The following is an 18,203-nucleotide window of genomic DNA, read 5'->3' as shown; positions in this document are numbered from 1 at the left end:
AATATACTGTTACCTCCAATATGAAAGGAACACAGGACAGCTTCATATCCTATGCAACAATATGGATGAAACTGGGAATGTGATGGCAGTGCAGATCACCAATATTAAGTTAAAAGTTATTGTCCATAGACAACCACTTGTTACAGTCAGATTCATCAAGGAGATAGATGGCGGTGGCAAAGTTCCAGAGCACTAAGAATTATCATGAAATGTACTACTTATGACTTAAGACAGAACTGGTTTTTCTGCAGCAGCAAGCTTATATTTTCCCTTTTTTGGTTACCCAAATATACAGAACACAGACACTTTCCTTTCACTACATCTGATTTTCAAAATATTGGTCTAAATTCTCTATCAATAACTTGTGGCTACTGTGACCATTGTCATTGCAGATATATTCATACAAACCTAGTGGTGGTATAACTCTGTACTCCGAAACCCTTCCTATTTGCCTGTCATTTTGTGTAACCCAATGCTTATGAGTTTTTGTAATGTGCATGGGACTCTTTTTGATCACTGATTGTACCTTAGGATCCTAACAATAGAAATAAAAGTTCAACAATATAAGCCACCAGGAGCATGAAGGATGAAAATACTTACATTTTGTAAGTGACCCATTTTGTACAATTGTCCAGCCCTCATCTGCAACCAGAATTATGGGTTGAATGCGCTTATTGTGATGGTAATGAAACCTGTCTGGAATCTCTTCTTTAAGATACACCTTCATGGAAGTGCTGCAGTTTTTCAGTAAGTTATATACATACTTTTTGTCTGCAAAGAAAATAGCATATGAAATAGCAACTATTCAGTTATGTAGTTTGTCCATTTACTGTCATTATCCATAAGCAAACTTTTAAATATTTTTTTTGAAGCCAAATGAGAGGGGGTGTCACCTAGGTACTCGATTGATTACATAGCCGATCAGTGTTTATGTCACCATTTGTTTCTGTTGTAACTGTGTTCATCTTCAAAGCTCTAATGACTTCTCAGGTTTTGTTGTGGACAGAATGAAAGTTGAGGTACAAATATAAATTTCTAACATTCAATAATCACAGATAAGAAACTGGATTTTTTTTTTAATATAAAAGTAACCCTGCATTAAAGTCAGTCAGGTTTTTCTGATCATTTTTTCATCAACCACATCAATTCTAGCCCTATTTTGGTAGTCATCAATAAGTGCTAATCTTCAGTCATGACCCTAAAATGGCATTACGGAGTCCAGCTTTCATATAGCATTGGTTTTAGCTCTATTAGTTTAAGATTTGACCAGTGAAATCAGGCTGTAATTGAAGGGGAATGAAAGAGGCAAAATGATACAATGATTTGGTTTAATAAGTTATAAAGCCCTAAACCTCAGATCAGTATAAATTTTCAATCCCCAGTGAAGTTATTTACACAGTGCTCATTATTGTGATATAACTGAGTAACTGACAGGGCGAGCAAAAGGAGGAAAAGCATGAATAGGACCACTGATCACCTAATCTGATCTCCCCTATAACACAGGCCATAGAACTTCCAAAAAAAATTGAGAGCATATTATGATTTAAAGGTTTTCAGTGATGGAGAATCCAAAACTATTTTAGAATAAGCCACACTAGAGTCCTCATTAACATGCAAAGGTATACAGCATGCAGGGTAAATATTAGCTATTCAACAAGTGCTCTGCATGACCAGAGCCCAGTTATTTTTAAGTAACCAGATACCCCTAATTTAATTTATACATTAATCCATTATTTTCTATCTAAATAGTGCAACATGAACTGGATTGTCTTCCCAACTCCTGTGAGTAATACACCACAAGGGAAATTTCCAGCAATAAAGAAGACAAAGTTTAACACTTTCTCAGTATTAAACTGAAAAATATACATACTGTTTTTTGGCAGTATTGCAGCAACTGGTGTCGTATCTACTAGAGTGTAGTTACCACGGCCAATGCAGTCATCCAGTTTAATCAGCTTGTGTGGGAAACACTGGGTCATTCCATGATCACTTGTAATTATGACATTAATGTTCTCCCACAATCCCAATGCCTTGAGTTTATAAGTAAGTGAACCAATGTGATTATCCACTTGTTCTAACACTTTTCTCATGTTTTCTTTATCTCCTGGTCCATATTTATGCCCACTTGCATCTGGTTCTTCCCAATAGAGTGTAGCAAAAGTAACTGGTGGGCTAGAGTTGTTCAGCCACATAGTAATGTTCTCCATTCTCTCTTCAAATGTTACTGAATGATTATACTTCATAAAAAAGTGAGGTATTGTGTTGTTAATTTTTACATCAGTACCAGGCCACATTGCAGCAGCACTTCTTCTATTCTCTTGCTGCTGATTTGTCACCCAAATAGGAGTCGCCTCGTTCCACCAGAAAGGATCTGTATCATTAAGCTCTGAAAACTTCTTCTTTGTATCTTCTTCATACATTGCGTTAGCCACAATGCCATGGCTTTCTTCATATAAGCCTGTCACTATGCTGTAATGGTTTGGGAAAGTTTTTGTAATAAAAGCATTTGTAACATGTTCTACCAACACACCATCCTCAATAAACTCCTGGAGATGAGGAAGTCTATAGTTTTTCAGATAGTCAGCCCTGAAACCATCAAAAGACACCAGGAGTATTGAATTGTAGTTAGCATTTCCACCATAACAGGCTACAATTCCAGAAAGAAAGAGTGTTAACATTAATTTCATTGCGGACAACATTTCAAAGTGTTCCCAGCAGCCAATCTGATGTACCTGAAAAATTAAAAAGATTGTATTATACATGCAATCTAAAATGTGTTACACTGTAGATGGCTTAGGTAGCTATGTTAAATATTTAAACATTTTCACATCTTTCCAGAGAAGATTAACTGTGAGCTCACTATTGGCCCAATCTTGGATTCACTGAAGTCAATGGTAAAATTTCCATTGACATCAATAGCAGCAGAATTGGCCCCAGTTGTTTAGGTAAACACATGACCAATTTAACTTTTCACTTCATAAATTCTATTAATTATAGACTAGTCATCCTAACTTTGATACTTGGAAAGATAGTGGAACAAGCTATTAAACAATCATTTTCTTAGCGTCTAGAGCAGAGGTTCTCAAACTAGGGGTCAGGATCCCTCAGGGGGTCATGAGGTTATTACTTGGGGAGCTGCAAGCTGTCAGCCTCCACCCTAAACCCTGCTTTGCATTCAGCATTTATAATGGTGTTAAATATATAAAATATATTTAAAAGTGTTTTTAATTTATAAGAGGTTTGCTATGTGAAAGGGGTCACCAGTACAAAAGGTTGAGAACTACTGATCTAGAGGATAATACAGCAATAGGGAACAGCTAACATGGATTTGTCAAGAACAAATCATGCCAAACCAACCTAATTTCCTTCTTTGACATGGTTGCTGGCCTAGTGAATATGGATAAATAGTAGATGTGATACATCCTGATTTTAGTAGGGCTTTGACACAATCCCATATCATTCTCACAACCAAGCCATGGAAACGTGGTCTATTAATGAAGTAACTATGTTGTGGGTACACAACTCATTGAAAGACTGAACTCAAAGAGTCATTATCAATGACTCGTCAAAATGAGAGAATATATCTAGTGGGGTTCTGCAGGCATCCATTCTGGGTCCATTACTATTCAATATTTTCATTAATGATCTGGATAATGGAATGGAGAGTGTGGTTTTAAAATGTGTGGACACCACCAAGCTGGGAGGGGTTGCTAACACTTTGGAGGACAGAATTAGGATCCAAGAGGACCTTGAAATAATTAGAAAATTGGTCTCAAATTGACAAGTACTACAATTAGTAACAAAAAAAAAATTAAAATGCACAAACACAATGAGGAATAACAGGCTATGCAGTAGTACTGCAGGGATCTGGGGGTTGTAGTGGATCACAAATTGAATATGAGGCAACAATGTGAGGCACTCGAGAAACAGGCTAATATTCTGAGGTGTATTAACAGGAGTATTGTACATAAAATATATGAAGTAATTGTCCCACTTTACTTGGCATTTGTGAGGCCTCCGCTGGAGTAGTACTGAGTCCAGCTTTGGGCATTGCAAAAACTGCAGAGGAGTTAAAAGAGCAATATAACTGATAAAAGGTTTAGAAAAATCAGGCCTATGAGGAAATTAATTATTTTTATTAAAGGTAAAAAAACTGGGAATATTTAGTTTTGAGAAAAAAAGACAGAGTGGGAACTTCTTGAGAAATAGTCATTTAATTTGTGGCAAGATGGGGTGTCAATCTATGGACTAACTGTCAGTGGACATCACTGTGGTTCACACAGACAGTTTACTAATGCACTTTGATCTAGTCCTCTTTGAAAACAGGACCAGATCAAAGCACATTAATGAATTGTTAATGCACATCAGTAGGGTTCACAAACAGTCCGCAGCAGGCTAGCACTAGGTAGATTTCAACACCAGTTCGCAGAAAACTAATTGTTTGTGGACAAGTCCTTGATTGCTGCACAGGTAACACTGCCAAATTGACCAGGAGTTCTACCTTCATCAAAGCAAGTACTTCGACTGCTACACACTACATCAGACTGAAACTGATTTGTAAAGAACATATTTTTTTCAATGAGAGAGAATTTTTAGAGTAGTAACTTCATGGTGTAGCATAATATCATCAGACCATTCATTAATCTAGAAAACAGGAATGCAAGGTCTGAAGGCATGTTTTACAAAGTTACCTAACAGACAGAGATTGGCCTAGAGCAAAGAGGATGTGCTGCAATTTAGCATGAGTGGCATGAGGAGTGTGCAAGAAGGACTAGGATTGCCTAATAAATTGCTAAGAAACATGATGTGAAGTTCCAGGTAGCGCAAATCATCCTACAATATCAGATGACATATTCCTGAAGCATGGGCCAGTCGAACAATATTGCTTGAAGATTAATTTTAACAGCATGCTTCTGACAAACTGAACTGTACATATGCAAGAGACAGTTTTCTGTGTTTTGTGGTTTAGCCAAATCAGGGGCAGCAAATGGTACCTCCTTCACAATTGAACTATTTCCTCTGCCAAGTTTCAAATATCCATTTCAAACCCTGAAGTACCAGTGCTCTTAAAATTCTAAGAGATGGCTTTACTTTGTTAAAGCTGCCTATTTTCCCCGTAGTTTAAGGATTTTTTTTCAGCTTTTAATAAAAAAAATTAATTCAGCCTGAGGCAGAGATCAAGCATGAAAAATTTCAACCCAAGCAGTTTGCCAAAAGGAATAAGCAGCTGAAGACAGGGGGTTGGAAAGTGTTTAGCCACCTGCATAATAGGTGTTGCTACTATACAGACAGAAACATAAGCCTTGAAAACTGACATCCCCTCCCATTTAGTTTTTTAATATTCATGAATTGTGTAGTATAATGAAAGTTGGGTGAACTAATTAGCACAGTAGAATATATATATATATATATGACATCTACAGAGCCATAAATTCAATCCAAATCCTTAACCTAAAGTGGATGCTGTTTGAACAAGAAGTTTAACTAAACTATTCCCAAACCTTCATAGTGCCAAAACTGAAGCTCTTGCAACCCCTGATTGAGGCATCAGCTGTAGACATGTTTTTTTTTTTTTAAAGAGTAGAATTTCAGCCAGTCTTCATACATTCTTTATGGCAACAGCCTTTGCTAGTAGATCAAGGCCAATAGCTTGTCTAGATGGGAGGTTTTGGGCTGCTGTAGTTACCTTGGTGCAAAAATCCCTAATACAAACAAAATCTTAAATACCACTGTAAGGATCACCTCAGAAATGCCACAGGCAGATTTTCTAAACTCTTTCTTAAACTTTCGGTCTACATCTGACTTTTTACTTCTATTTGCTATAAGAGATAAGTATTTGATAACTTTTTCTATTCACATTGTGACAATGTATACCTGTTACACCCTGGTTTTCCATTCGAGATTCATTTCACAGGAATAGGCTACAAAGTGTTGACTATTTTTTAAGTAAGATGTTTAGAGCTGTAGTTAAATTTAGAGTCCGAATGTTTAGGATTGCCTTTACAAATGATAAATGTGTTATAATAATTCCCCCTACCTCTGTTAATAAAGGTCAAGTGGTGGCATTAGTGACACTGGCATCCATGAAAGTCTAATTTACTTTTCACTATATTTTCACTGTGTGTGCTACTCAGTATGGAAAAATGACGCTAGACTGGCCAGTTTAACTTCCTGGTTAACATCCATTAATACAATGCGTTGCATTAGAAGTCACAGTACGACAGAGGAATTTTAAATCCAACACATAAATCCAACCCCATGCTCATTGAAACAACATTAAAAAAAGGATCTAAAATTGGGATCTAAACTAGTCTTTTTCCTCTGATATATGAAGTTAAGGGAAGCTACTTGTGATTCAACACTCGAAAAAAAAAACATAATATTTTCTCACAAAGTGAAATGAGTACTATGAAATAAGATGGCAATCTAATTTCAGAATATGTAAATCCACATATCTTGCACACTACTCAGCTGTCACAGGCAAAAAAACAAAATACAAGGAAAGGGGGAAAGACAGTATCCAGATCTGGTTCACATCACCATGTGACATCTGCTTACAAAAGCATCAGGGGGAACACATGCTTGCATACACAGATTTTCACTAAGGTGGCCACACTACGCTTCCATTTTCTATTCCCAACACATTTCCTTAGCTGAAAATAAATCCAGACTCCATCTTCTCCAGCCACTTTACCGAAGACATGGCATTTATTTAACACCTTTCATTCTAAAGGATCCCAGAGCCCCCCCGCTCCCGCACACACTACAGTGAACAGGGATCACTTCATCTTCCCCCAAAACGCAGCCACCTCTGGGCTGAAACTGAGCAACTCCCATATGCCATGCCCAGCCCAGCCCAGCCCAGCGACACTCAGGGACGCAGTGAAGGACGTTGCGTGCAAGTGGCACCGCAGGCAAGTAAGGGCGGGCGCCCTGCCAGGCACCCAAGCACTGGGGGCGGGGAACGGATCAAGGCAGGTGCACCTCACCAGGTACCTGGGATGGGAGGCGGGCTTATTGGATAAGTGGGACACCCCCCCACCAGCACCTGGCGGGCATAGTACATGGGATGGGGGGGGGGGTCCAACTCTACTGTCAAAGGATGGGGAGGGAAGGGAAGGGCAGACCCCTCTGTATACACCTCCCCCGGGGCCGCAGTTTCCCGCAACTCTCCCCTACCACAGCCGGGAGCCTCAGCTTACCCCTCCGAGTCCTCAGGCAGCGGCAGAAGGTCGCTCGCTCGCTCGCTCGCTCGCTGCTTTGCGGTTTCCTCACAAGGCGAGAAACGAACGAAGCATTCGCGCCTGCGCAATGAAACCACCTCGCTTCCTTCAACGGCAGACCCAACTGCCAAAACTGAACCGCAATACCGCAGGCTAAAGTCGCGGGCGGGGGCGTTATTGAGAGCGGGTGGCTCTCTGGTTGGTCACAGCGCCCACGGCCTGTGATCTGATTGGCCTGCTGGGTTCCGGAGCGGAAAGAAAATGTAAGGAGCTGGTTGGCTCCTAGAGGGCACAGGTGCGAGGTGAGAGAGAGGGAGCTGCGCAGTGCTGGGGGGGGGGGGGGAACGCGCTGGGCGCTGGTGCGTGGGGCAGGGGCAGCGGGGCGGGGCGGGGCGGGGCAGTAGGCTACTGGGGGCGTGTGTCGGGCTGTGGGAAGAAGGACAAGCTTTGTGCGCTCAAAGGGAGGGGCAGATGCAGCGAGCTGCTGTGGAGTAGATGCATGGAACCACGGCCCTCACCTGTGTCCTGCCATAGCTTCCCATTGACCCCCCCGCCGGCACCACAGCCCGCACCTGTATCCTGCCATAGCTTCCCATTGAAACCCCCCCACACCACAGCCCCAACCTGTATCCTGCCATAGCTTCCCATTGAAACCCCCCCGGCACCACGGCCCCCACCTGTATCCTGCCATAGCTTCCTGTTGAACCCCCCTCCGGCACCACGGCCCTCACCTGTATCCTGCCATAGCTTCCCATTGAACCCCCCTCCGGCACCACGGCCCTCACCTGTATTCTGCCATAGCTTCCCGTTGACCCACCCCCGGCACCACGGCCCTCACCTGTATTCTGCCATAGCTTCCCGTTGACCCACCCCCGGCACCACGGCCCTCACCTGTATCCTGCCATAGCTTCCCATTGAACCCCCCCGGCACCACAGCCCCCACCTGTATCCTGCCATAGCTTCCCATTGAACCCCCCCGGCACCACAGCCCCCACCTGTATCCTCCCATGGCTTCCCATTGAACCACCCTGGCACAACGGCCCTCACCTGTATCCTGCCATAGCTTCCCATTGACCCACCCCCAGCACCACGGCCCTCACCTGTATCCTGCCATAGCTTCCCATTGAACCCCCCAGCACCAGAGTCCCCACCTGTATCCTGCCATAGCTTCCCGTTGAACCCTCCGGCACCACAGCCCTGACATGTATCCTGCCGTAGCTTCCCACTGAACCCCCCGGCACCACGGCCCTCACCTGTATCCTCCATAGCTTCCCATTGAACCCCCCTCCGGCACCACGACCCTCACCTATATTGTGCCATAGCTTCCCACTGAACCCCCCAGCACCACGGCCCTCACCTATGTCCTGCCATAGCTTCCCATTGAACTCCCTGGCACCACGGCCCTCACCTGTATCCTGCCATAGCTTCCCGTTGAACCCTCCGGCACCACGGACCTCACCTGTGTCCGGCCATAGCTTCCCGTTGAACTCGCCGGCACCACAGCCCTCACCTGTATCCTGCCAGCTTCCCGTTGAACACCCCAACGGCACCACGGCCCGCACCTGTGTCCTGCCATACCTTCCCGTTGAATCCCCTAGCACCAAAGCCCTCACCTGTATCCTGCCATAGCTTCCCATTGAACCCCCCAGCACCACAGCCCCCACCTGTATCCTGCCATAGCTTCCGGTTGAACCCTCCGGCACCACAGCCCTGACATGTATCCTGCCGTAGCTTCCCATTGAACCCCCCAGCACCACGGCCCTCACCTATGTCCTACCATAGCTTCCCGTTGAACCCCCCTCAGGCACCACAGCCCTCACCTGTATCCTGCCATAGCTTCCCGTTGAACCCTCCAGCACCACGGCCCTCACCTGTGTCCTGCCATAGCTTCCCGTTGAACTCCCCGGCACCACAGCCCTCACCTGTATCCTGCCATAGCTTCCCGTTGAACCCTCCGGCACCACGGCCATCACCTGTGTCCTGCCATAGGTTCCCGTTGAACTCCCCGGCACCAAAGCCCTCACCTGTATCCTTCCATAGTTTCCCATTTAACCCCCCACCACCTCAGCCCTCACCTGTATCCTGCCATAGCTATCCATTGAACCCCCCGACACCACGGCCCTCACCTGTATCCTGCCATAGTTTCGCATTGAAACCCCCGTCACCACAGCCCTCACCTGTATCCTGCCATAGCTTCCCACTGAACCCCCCCGGCACCACGGCCCTCACCTGTATCCTGCCATAGCTTCCCATTGAACCCCCCTCCGGCACCACAACCCTCAACTGTATTCTGCCATAGCTTCCCATTGAACCCCCCGGCACCACGGCCCTCACCTGTGTCCTGCCATAGCTTCCCGTTGAACTCCCCGGCACCAGAGCCCTCACGTGTATCCTGCCATAGCTTCCCGTTGAACCCTCCGGCACCACGGCCCTCACCTGTATCCTGCCATAGGTTCCCATTGAACTCCCCGGCACCACAGCCCTCACCTGTATCCTGCCATAGCTTCCCGTTGTACCCTCCGGCACCACGGCCCGCACCTGTATCCTGCCATAGCTTCCCATTGAACCCCCCTCCAGCACCACGGCCCTCACCTATATCCTGCCATAGCTTCCCATTGAACCCTCCGGCACAACGGCCCTCACTTGTGTCCTGCCATAGCTTCCCATTGCACCCCCCAGCACCACAGCCCTCACTTGAATCCTTCCGTAGCTTCCCATTGAACCCCCCTCCGGCACTACGGCCCTCACCTGTATCCTGCAATAGCTTTCCGTTGAACCCCCCCCCCGGCACCACGGCCCTCACCTGTATCCTGCCATAGGTTCCCGTTGAACCCCCCAGCACCACGGCCCGCACATGTGTCCTGCCATAGTTTCCCATTTTACCCCCCAGCACCACAGCCCTCACTTGTATCCTGCGATAGCTACCCATTGAACCCCCCGACACCACGGCCCTCATCTGTGTCCTGCCATAGTTTCCCATTGACCCCTCCGTCACCACAGCCCTCACCTGTATCCTGCCATAGCTTCCCGTTGAACCCCCCGGCACCACAGCCCTCACCTGTATCCTGCCATAGCTTCCCACTGAACCCCCCGGCACCACGGCCCTCACTTGTATCCTGCCATAGCTTCCCATTGAACCCCCCTCCGGCACCACAACCCTCACCTGTATTCTGCCATAGCTTCCCATTGAACCCCCTCCGGCACCACAACCCTCACCTGTATCCTGACTTAGCTTCCCATTGAACCCTCCGGCACCACGGCCCTCACCTGTGTCCTCTCATAGCTTCCCATTGCACCCCCCGGCAGCACAGCCCTCACCTGTATCCTGCCATAGCTTCCCATTGAACCCCCCTCTGGCACCACGGCCCTCACCTGTATCCTCCAATAGCTTCCCGTTGAAACCCCCCCCCCCCGTGCCCGGCACCACGGCCTGCACCTGTGTCCTGCCATAGCTTCCCGTTGAATCCCCTGGCACCACAGCCCTCACCTGTATCCTGCCATAGATTCCCATTGAACCCCCCAGCACCAGAGTCCCCACCTGTATCCTGCCATAGTTTCCCACTGAACCCCCCGGCACCACGGCCCTCACCTGTATCCTGCCATACCTTCCTATTGAACCCCCCGGCACCACGGCCTGCACCTGTGTCCTGCCATAGCTTCCCGTTGAATCCCCTGGCACCACAGCCCTCACCTGTATCCTGCCATAGCTTCCCACTGAACCCCCCGGCACCATGGCCCTCACCTGTGTCCTGCCATAGCTTCCCGTTGAACTCCCCGGCATCACAGCCCTCACCTGTATCCTGCCATAGCTTCCCACTGAACCCCCTGGCACCACGGCCCTCACCTCTATTCTGCCATAGCTTCCCATTGAGCCCCCCGGCACCATGGCCCTCATCTGTATCCTGCCAAAGCTTCCCATTGAACCGCCGGGCACGACAGCCCTCACCTGTATCCTGCCATAGCTTCCCGTTGAACCACCCGGCACCACGGCCCTCACCTGTATCCTTCCATAGCTTCCCATTGAACCCCACAGCACCACAGCTCTCACCTGTATCCTGCCATAGCTTCCCATTGCACCCCCTGGCACCACAGCCCTCACCTGTATCCTGCCATAGCGCCCCATTGAACCCCCCGGCACCACGGCCCTCACCTGTATTCTGCCATAGCTTCCCATTGAGCCCCTGTGGCACCAGGGCCAGCACCTGTGTCCTGCCATAGCTTCCCACTGAACCCCCCCCCGGCACCACGGCCCTCACCTGTATCCTGCCATAGCTTCCCACTGAACCCCCCCCCCCCCCCGGCACCACGGCCCTCACCTGTATCCTGCGATAGCTTCCCATTGGACCCCCGCCCCCGGCACCACAGCCCTCACCTGTATCCTGCCATAGCTTCCCATCATCTGATTTATTTTGGCCCAGTCCTCCAATTTGTCTAAGTCACTCTGGACCCTATCCCTACTCTCCAGCATATCTACCTCTATCCCCAGCTTAGTGTCATCCGTGAACTTGGTGAGGAAGCAATCCATCCAGTCATCCAGATCATTAATGAAGATGTTGAACAAAACCGACCCGACGCTGCTTGATACCCGCTGCCAACTAGGCATGGAGCCATTGATCACTACCCATAGAGCCCAACGATCTAGCCAGCTTTCTATCCACCTTATAGTTCATTCATCCAATCTATACTTCTTTATCTTGCTGGCAAGCATACTGTGGGAGACTGTATCAGAAACTTTGCTAAAGTCAAGATATATCCTGTTCCCCACTTTCCTCTTATCCACAGAACCAGTTGTCTCATCATAGAAGGCAAGGCAATCAGGATGTTCAAGCGTCACTTACCCTTAGTGAATCCATGTTCACTGTTCCTGCTCACCTTCCTCTCCTCCAAGTGCTTCAAAATGGATTCCTTGTGGACCTGCTCCATGATTTTTTCCAGGGACTGAGGTGAGGCTGACTGGTCTGTAGTTCCCCAGATTTTCCTTCTTCCCTTTTTTAAAGATGTGCACTATATTTGCCTTTTTCATCCAGGATCTCCCCTGATCGCCATGTGTTTTCAAACATAATGGCTAGCAGCTCTGAAATCACATCAGCCAACTCCCTCGGCACCTTTGGATGCATTGCATCTGGCCCCATGGACTTATGTATGTCCAGCTTTTCTAAATAGTCCTTAACCTATTCTTTCACCACTGAGGGCTGCTCACCTCCTCCCCATACTGTGCTGCCCAGTGCAGCAGTCTGGGAGCTGACCTTGTCTGTGAAGACCAAGGCAAAAAAGTACTTCAGCTTTTTCCAGAGGTGAAAGTAAGCCAGTCCGGTCTGGTCCAGTGTACCGGCAAGAGCCAGTATGCTGTGCTGGACCGCACCGGCTTCCGTGGCGGGGATTTAAAGGGCTCTGGGCTGGCAGCCCAGAGCCCTTTAAATCCTGCCCGTGGCTCCGGTGGCCGGGCTGGGGCCAGGATTTAAAGGTCTCAGAGCTCTCTGCGGCTGCGGGCAACCCAGAGCCCTTTGAATCGCAGCCGCGGCTCCAGCGGCCGGGCTGGGACTGGGATTTAAAGGGCTCGGGACTCCCTGCAGCGGCAGGAGCTCTGGGCCCTTTAAATTCCGCCCCAGCCCGGCAAAGCTCGGGGTTCCCGCGGCGGCCGGAGCCCCGGGCCCTTTAATTTGGCCCTGAGCCCCAGGGGCTCCTAGCCACCTCTTCAGCTGGGAGCCCCTGGTTGATTTAAGGGCCCTGGAGTTCCCAGCCACAGCCGGTGCCCCAGGACCTTTAAATCTTGAGAGGCACCGCCTCTTCCGGTTGAGGCCACGCCTCTTCTGGATGAGGCCACACCCTCCTCAGGACTCTGGCAGTACCGGTAAATCCTGTAAGTTACTTTCATCCCTGGCTTTTCCCCCATCATCTGTCAGTAGGTTGCCTCCCCCATTCAGTAAGGGTCCCACACTTTCCCTGACCTTCTTCTTCTTGCTAACACACCTGTAGAAACCCTTTTTGTTACCCTTCACATCTCTTGCTAGCTGCAACTCCAGTTGTGCTTTGGCCTTCCTGATTACACCCCTTCATGCTCGAGTAATATTTTTATATTCCTTCCTAGTCATCTGTCCAAGTTTCCACTTCTTGTAAGCTTCCTTTTTGTGTTTAAGCTCACCGAAGATTTCACTGTTAAGCCAAGCTGGTCACCTGCCATATTTGCTATTCTTTCTGCACATTGGGATGGTTTGTTTCTGTGCCCTCTATAAGGCTTCTTTAAAATATAGCAAGCTTTTCTGGACTCCTTTCCCCCTCATGTTAGCCTCCCAGGGGATCCAAAGTCTGCTTTTCTGAAGTCCAGACTCCATATTCTGCTACTCTCCTTTCTTCCTTTTGTCAGGATCCTGAACTCAACCATCTCATGGTCACTGCATCCCACGTTGCCACCCACTTCTACTTTCCCTACCAATTCGTCCCTGTTTGTGATCAGCATGTCAAGAGGAGTATGGCCCCCAGTTGGTTCGTCCAACACTTGTACCAGGAAGTTGTCCCCAACATTCTCCAAAAACTTCCAGGATTGTCTGTGCACTGCTGTATTTCTCTCCCCGCAAATGTCAGTCCCCCATGAGAACTAGGGCCTCCTGCAATCTGGAAACTTCAGTTAGTTGTCTGAAGAAAGCTTCGTCTACTTCATCCACCTGGTCTGGTGGTCTATAGCAAACACACACCACAACATCACGCTTATTGTTCTTACCACCAAACTCAATCCAAAGACCTCAACAGGCTTTTCTCCAGTTTCATACTGGAGCTCTGAGCAATCATTCTGCTCTCTTTCATACTGGAGCTCTGAGCAATCATTCTGCTCTCTTACATACAGTGCAACTCCTCCACCTTTTCTCCCCCACCTGTCCTTCCTGAACAGTTTGTACCCATCCATGACCGTGCTTCAGTCAAGTGAGTATGACATGGTCCATCTGGCTCAGTATCCTGTTTTCTGACAGCAGCCAGTGCCAGATGCTTTGGAGGAAATTAACAGAACAGGGAAATTAATGAGTGATCCATCCCCTGTTGTCCAGTCCCAGCTTCGGGCAGTTAGAAGTTTAGGAATACCCAGAGCATGGTATTGCATCCCTGATCACCTTGGCTAATTGCCATTGATGGATCTATCCTCTCTGAACATACTTAATTCTTTTTTTAACCCATTTATACTTTGGGCCTTCATATCTCCTGGCAACGAGTACCACAGGTTGATGGTTGTTGTATGAAGTACTTCCTTATGTTTATTGTAAATCTGCTGCCTAGTAATTTGATTGGGTGACCCTTAGTTCTTGTTTTATGTGAAGGGGTAAATAACACTTTCTTATTCATTTTCTCCACACCATTAATGATTTTATAAACCTTTACCATATCTCTCCTTAGTCATTTATTTTCTAAAATGAATAGTCCCAGTCTGTTCCATACCCTAATCATTTTTATTGCCCTTCTGTGTACCTTTTCCAAATCTAATATATCTTTTTGAGATGGAGCGACTGGCACTGCATGCAGTATTCAAGGTGTGGTAAACCACAGAAGTGTATAAATCATCCCAGGTGAATTCAGATAAAATAGGTTGAATGTTGGCAGCCGGTCAGACCTAAACAAAACAAAACACAAACCTTGATTTGAATGTGACATAGTGATAAGTATTTATGTACATGAATTACTGCATGGCCATTTTTCAGTAGAAAAAGGATATGTCCCTTATAAGTGACCTTACTGTATTCTTGTAAAAAGATATTTGCCATTTTATAGCATAGGAAATTTAAGGGAGTGGGAGAATGTGCAGAAACAAGAGGAGGGAGCTCCCAGCCCTTTAACCTATGTAATCTTTGTATACATTTTCCTGTTTTTCATACCAACCAGGCACTTTACCAGCCTCTAACATACTCCTTAGAGTAGAAGCCTTCTATTTATACAATGATCCAGATAGATTTTCAGAGTTAAAAGGATATTCCTATTGGCTTTAATTCCATAAAAGAACTTACTCATGTGCTTAATCTTAAAAATGTGAGTAATCACATCCCTGTTCACCAGAACATTTAAGCATGTACTTAAATCCTATTAAAGTTATTGGAAGTTAAGTCTACTTTATTTGTCCAGTTTAACCCCTGTGAGAGGCAGCATGCCTTGACTCTATGTGCTTTTAAAATGTCTTAGTATTTGAACATCAAACCTTAAATACTAGTCTAGAAAAGACCTTTAAGACCCATTTATACCACGATGCCTTCAAAAATGAGTCAGCAATAATATTTATTTTATTTTTATTTATAAAAACAAAGTCAAAACAAGGAACTAGCAAGCCATGTCCTTTTAGTCACCGAGACCACTTTGCTTGTATGTTGTGCTCCAATCTCCAACTTTTCACCTGTTTAGATTGCAAGGGCTTTCAGGAAGGGACTGTCTTTTTCTAAATCTATAGAGCACCAAACACATATTTTAGTGCCACGGCAATAAAAATAATGCTTTGTCTCAAAAAGCTCAGTATAAGGGTACTGGTGTTACAGGTGCTTTTCTTCATCCATTTGCAAAAGATATGTTGGTTATAAAATACCTCAGTGCTTGGCTAAACCTGTTAAGAAAATAGAGGGGACTGCAGGCTGGGAACCACCCTCCATTAATGAAAAACAATTCCTAACTAACTTTTGATTTTGGTTCAAATAAAAACAAATGTGAAATTTTACTGCATTAAATTTGTTCTTAAATTTCAGGGAATACCATCTCCTTAAAATCACACATTTCCTTATTACTATTCTGTTACCAGTAATAATTAGATTACTATAACTGAACTTGTAGAGGAAAAAAATATTTTTCTGTATTTTTTTCAGTTTATTTTATGCATTGGGCAGAGCTTTATGCATAGTTAGTTCTATATTTTCCCCCTGAACAGTCTATGAGTCAGTCAGTTTCCACTGGTGTTTGTGGATCTTGCACACTGCTGAGGGAGAGAAAACACAAAAATATTAGAAAATGTGATTTATAAAACCATAAAGTGGCAGGTGTAGGACCTGCAACTATTTTTAATTTTATTAAATTGATTAGATTTGAAGTTGATAATGTCCCTTTAATCTGAAGAAATAAATGTAAAAGGAGAGGAACTCTACTCGCACAGGTCCTCCCACTCCCTACAAAATGATACTCCTAAGGTCACATGTGTATGGCTGTCTGTTATATTTCACAATGACATCATGATATCTCCTTGTGGCTGTGTAGTCCGATCTGCAAGAAGCAAGGTCGTGAGTAAATGTCACACAAGAATGTGTCAACTCCTGCTGAAGACTTGGCATGTGTGATGTTTGGTTCTTTTTACAATCCATTTTTTGCATTTGTGGGGCTGGGGATGAGGGGTTTGGGGTGCTGGCTGCCGAGGCTGCAACGGAGAGAGAGCCTAGGGTGGGGGGAGGGTTGCCTCTCCCCACCACGGTTGGGGCCGTGGGAGAAGCGCCTCTCCCATGACCACCGCAAGACCGGGGCTGGGTTGGGGCCAGGGAACGGGTGTGTCTCCCCCAGCCGCGGCAGGGCTGGGCTGGATTGGGGTCAGGGGAGGGGCACATCTCACCAAGTTGTGGCACGTCTGTAGCTGGACTGTGGCTAGGGTTGGGGGAGAGGAATCTCTCCCCCCACAGCCCTGAGTGCCTGCATAGTGCTTAATAGGTTGCTGTGTGGCCATGCAGCTTAGAGGGAAGTTAGCTCAGAACCTGCTCCTGTGCCCCAACCCTCTTCCCCAGCCCTGCACCCCTCCCGCACCATAACTTCCTCCCAGAGCCTGTACCCCTGCCCTGAGCCCCCTTCCATAGCCTGCAGCCTGCACCCCCTCCTGCACCCCAGCCCTCTGCCCCAGCCCAGAGCTCCCTCCTGCACTCGAAACCCCTCTCCCAGTGGATTAAAGTGGGATCCGAACCAAAGGGAGGGTGAAGAGGGTACAAAGAGGAGCCACAAACAATATTCAAGGGCTGGGAAAAATGCCTCAGAGTGCTAAACTGAAGGAGCTCCATCTGTTTAGTTTATCAAAAAGATCAGAAAATATCTTGATTACAACATATAAATACCTTTATGGAGAGAAAATACTGGTAGTAATGGGCTCTTTAATACAACAGAGAAAGGCACAATGGGAACTACTGTCTGGAAGTTAAAGGCAGACAAATTCAAATCAGAAAAAAGCACATCTTTTTAACAGCAAAGTTGATTGACTATTGGAACAAACTACCAATGGATGTGGTGGATTTTCCATCTCTTGAAGTCTTGAAGAAGATATACTTTAATTAAACACAAATTATTGGACTCAATACAGGGATAACTGGGTGAAATTCTATAGCCTCTGTTATACAGTAAGTCAGACTGTATGATTGAAAGGTCTGCTCTGGTCTAAAAAAATCTGTGATTCTATGAAAAAATACAGTACCAGGCTTGTTGAGTCTGGATGGTCTAAATAAGCAACTCAGCCTGCCTAATGTATATTATCTCAAAGAAAGAGAATTAATTAAGAAAAGAAAAATACTTTTTACCCATTGAAAATTTTACCCATTGATAATAACTTGGTTTTACCCATACTAACTGTGAAGTCATAGTCAGAATCATTTTAGTTAATTTGACTTTTCAGTGTATTTGAACACAAAAGTTTGTAGTGAAGATAAAGCCGTAAGGTGAAAAGGGTGTCTGTTCTTCATTTCCCAGATTCATTTTGAATAAATACTTTCTTAGATGCAGGGAGAGGGCCAGATTCTTCACTGCTTTGCACCTTATATAGTCCTTTATACTGTGCAAAGTAGATATAAAATGCTATGAGATCAGAGTAGCATTCTACACCCATTTTGCACACACTTTGCACAGGTATAAATTGTAGGAAACCTTTTGATTGTGAGTTTTTTGGAGCAGGAACTCTCATTTATTATATTTGTACAGGGCCTGGTACACTAAGGCCCAGCTTGGTTGTGACCAATATAAATGTTAAAAAATAATGAATAAAAAGCATAAATAACT

At 46.0% G+C, this 18,203-nt stretch overlaps 1 protein-coding gene and 1 long non-coding RNA gene across 2 annotated transcripts in view; one reads left to right on the top strand and one right to left on the bottom strand.

Annotated features, from left to right (window-relative positions):
• Positions 1-7,338, bottom strand: part of LOC115648119 (bis(5'-adenosyl)-triphosphatase ENPP4-like) — a 10,663-nt gene extending 3,325 nt beyond the window's left edge. Inside the window, exons 1-3 of the mRNA XM_030555270.1 lie at positions 7,203-7,338; positions 1,871-2,732; positions 601-771 (exon numbers count right to left, since the gene is read on the bottom strand). Coding sequence (XP_030411130.1) covers positions 601-771; positions 1,871-2,699 — 1,000 coding nt within the window. The 5' untranslated portion in view covers positions 2,700-2,732; positions 7,203-7,338. The remainder of the gene's footprint in view (positions 1-600; positions 772-1,870; positions 2,733-7,202) is intronic.
• LOC115648120 overlaps positions 1-18,203 on the top strand; it is a 20,289-nt gene extending 2,086 nt beyond the window's left edge. The window contains exons 2-3 of the long non-coding RNA XR_003999469.1: positions 16,299-16,306; positions 18,193-18,203. This is a non-coding gene — a long non-coding RNA (uncharacterized LOC115648120). The remainder of the gene's footprint in view (positions 1-16,298; positions 16,307-18,192) is intronic.

Source organism: Gopherus evgoodei, chromosome 3, assembly GCF_007399415.2.
Source record: "Gopherus evgoodei ecotype Sinaloan lineage chromosome 3, rGopEvg1_v1.p, whole genome shotgun sequence".
Classification (NCBI taxonomy): domain Eukaryota; kingdom Metazoa; phylum Chordata; order Testudines; family Testudinidae; genus Gopherus; species Gopherus evgoodei.
Note: the sequence above shows the minus strand (reverse complement) of the source record. Positions and strands in the feature narration are given on the sequence as shown.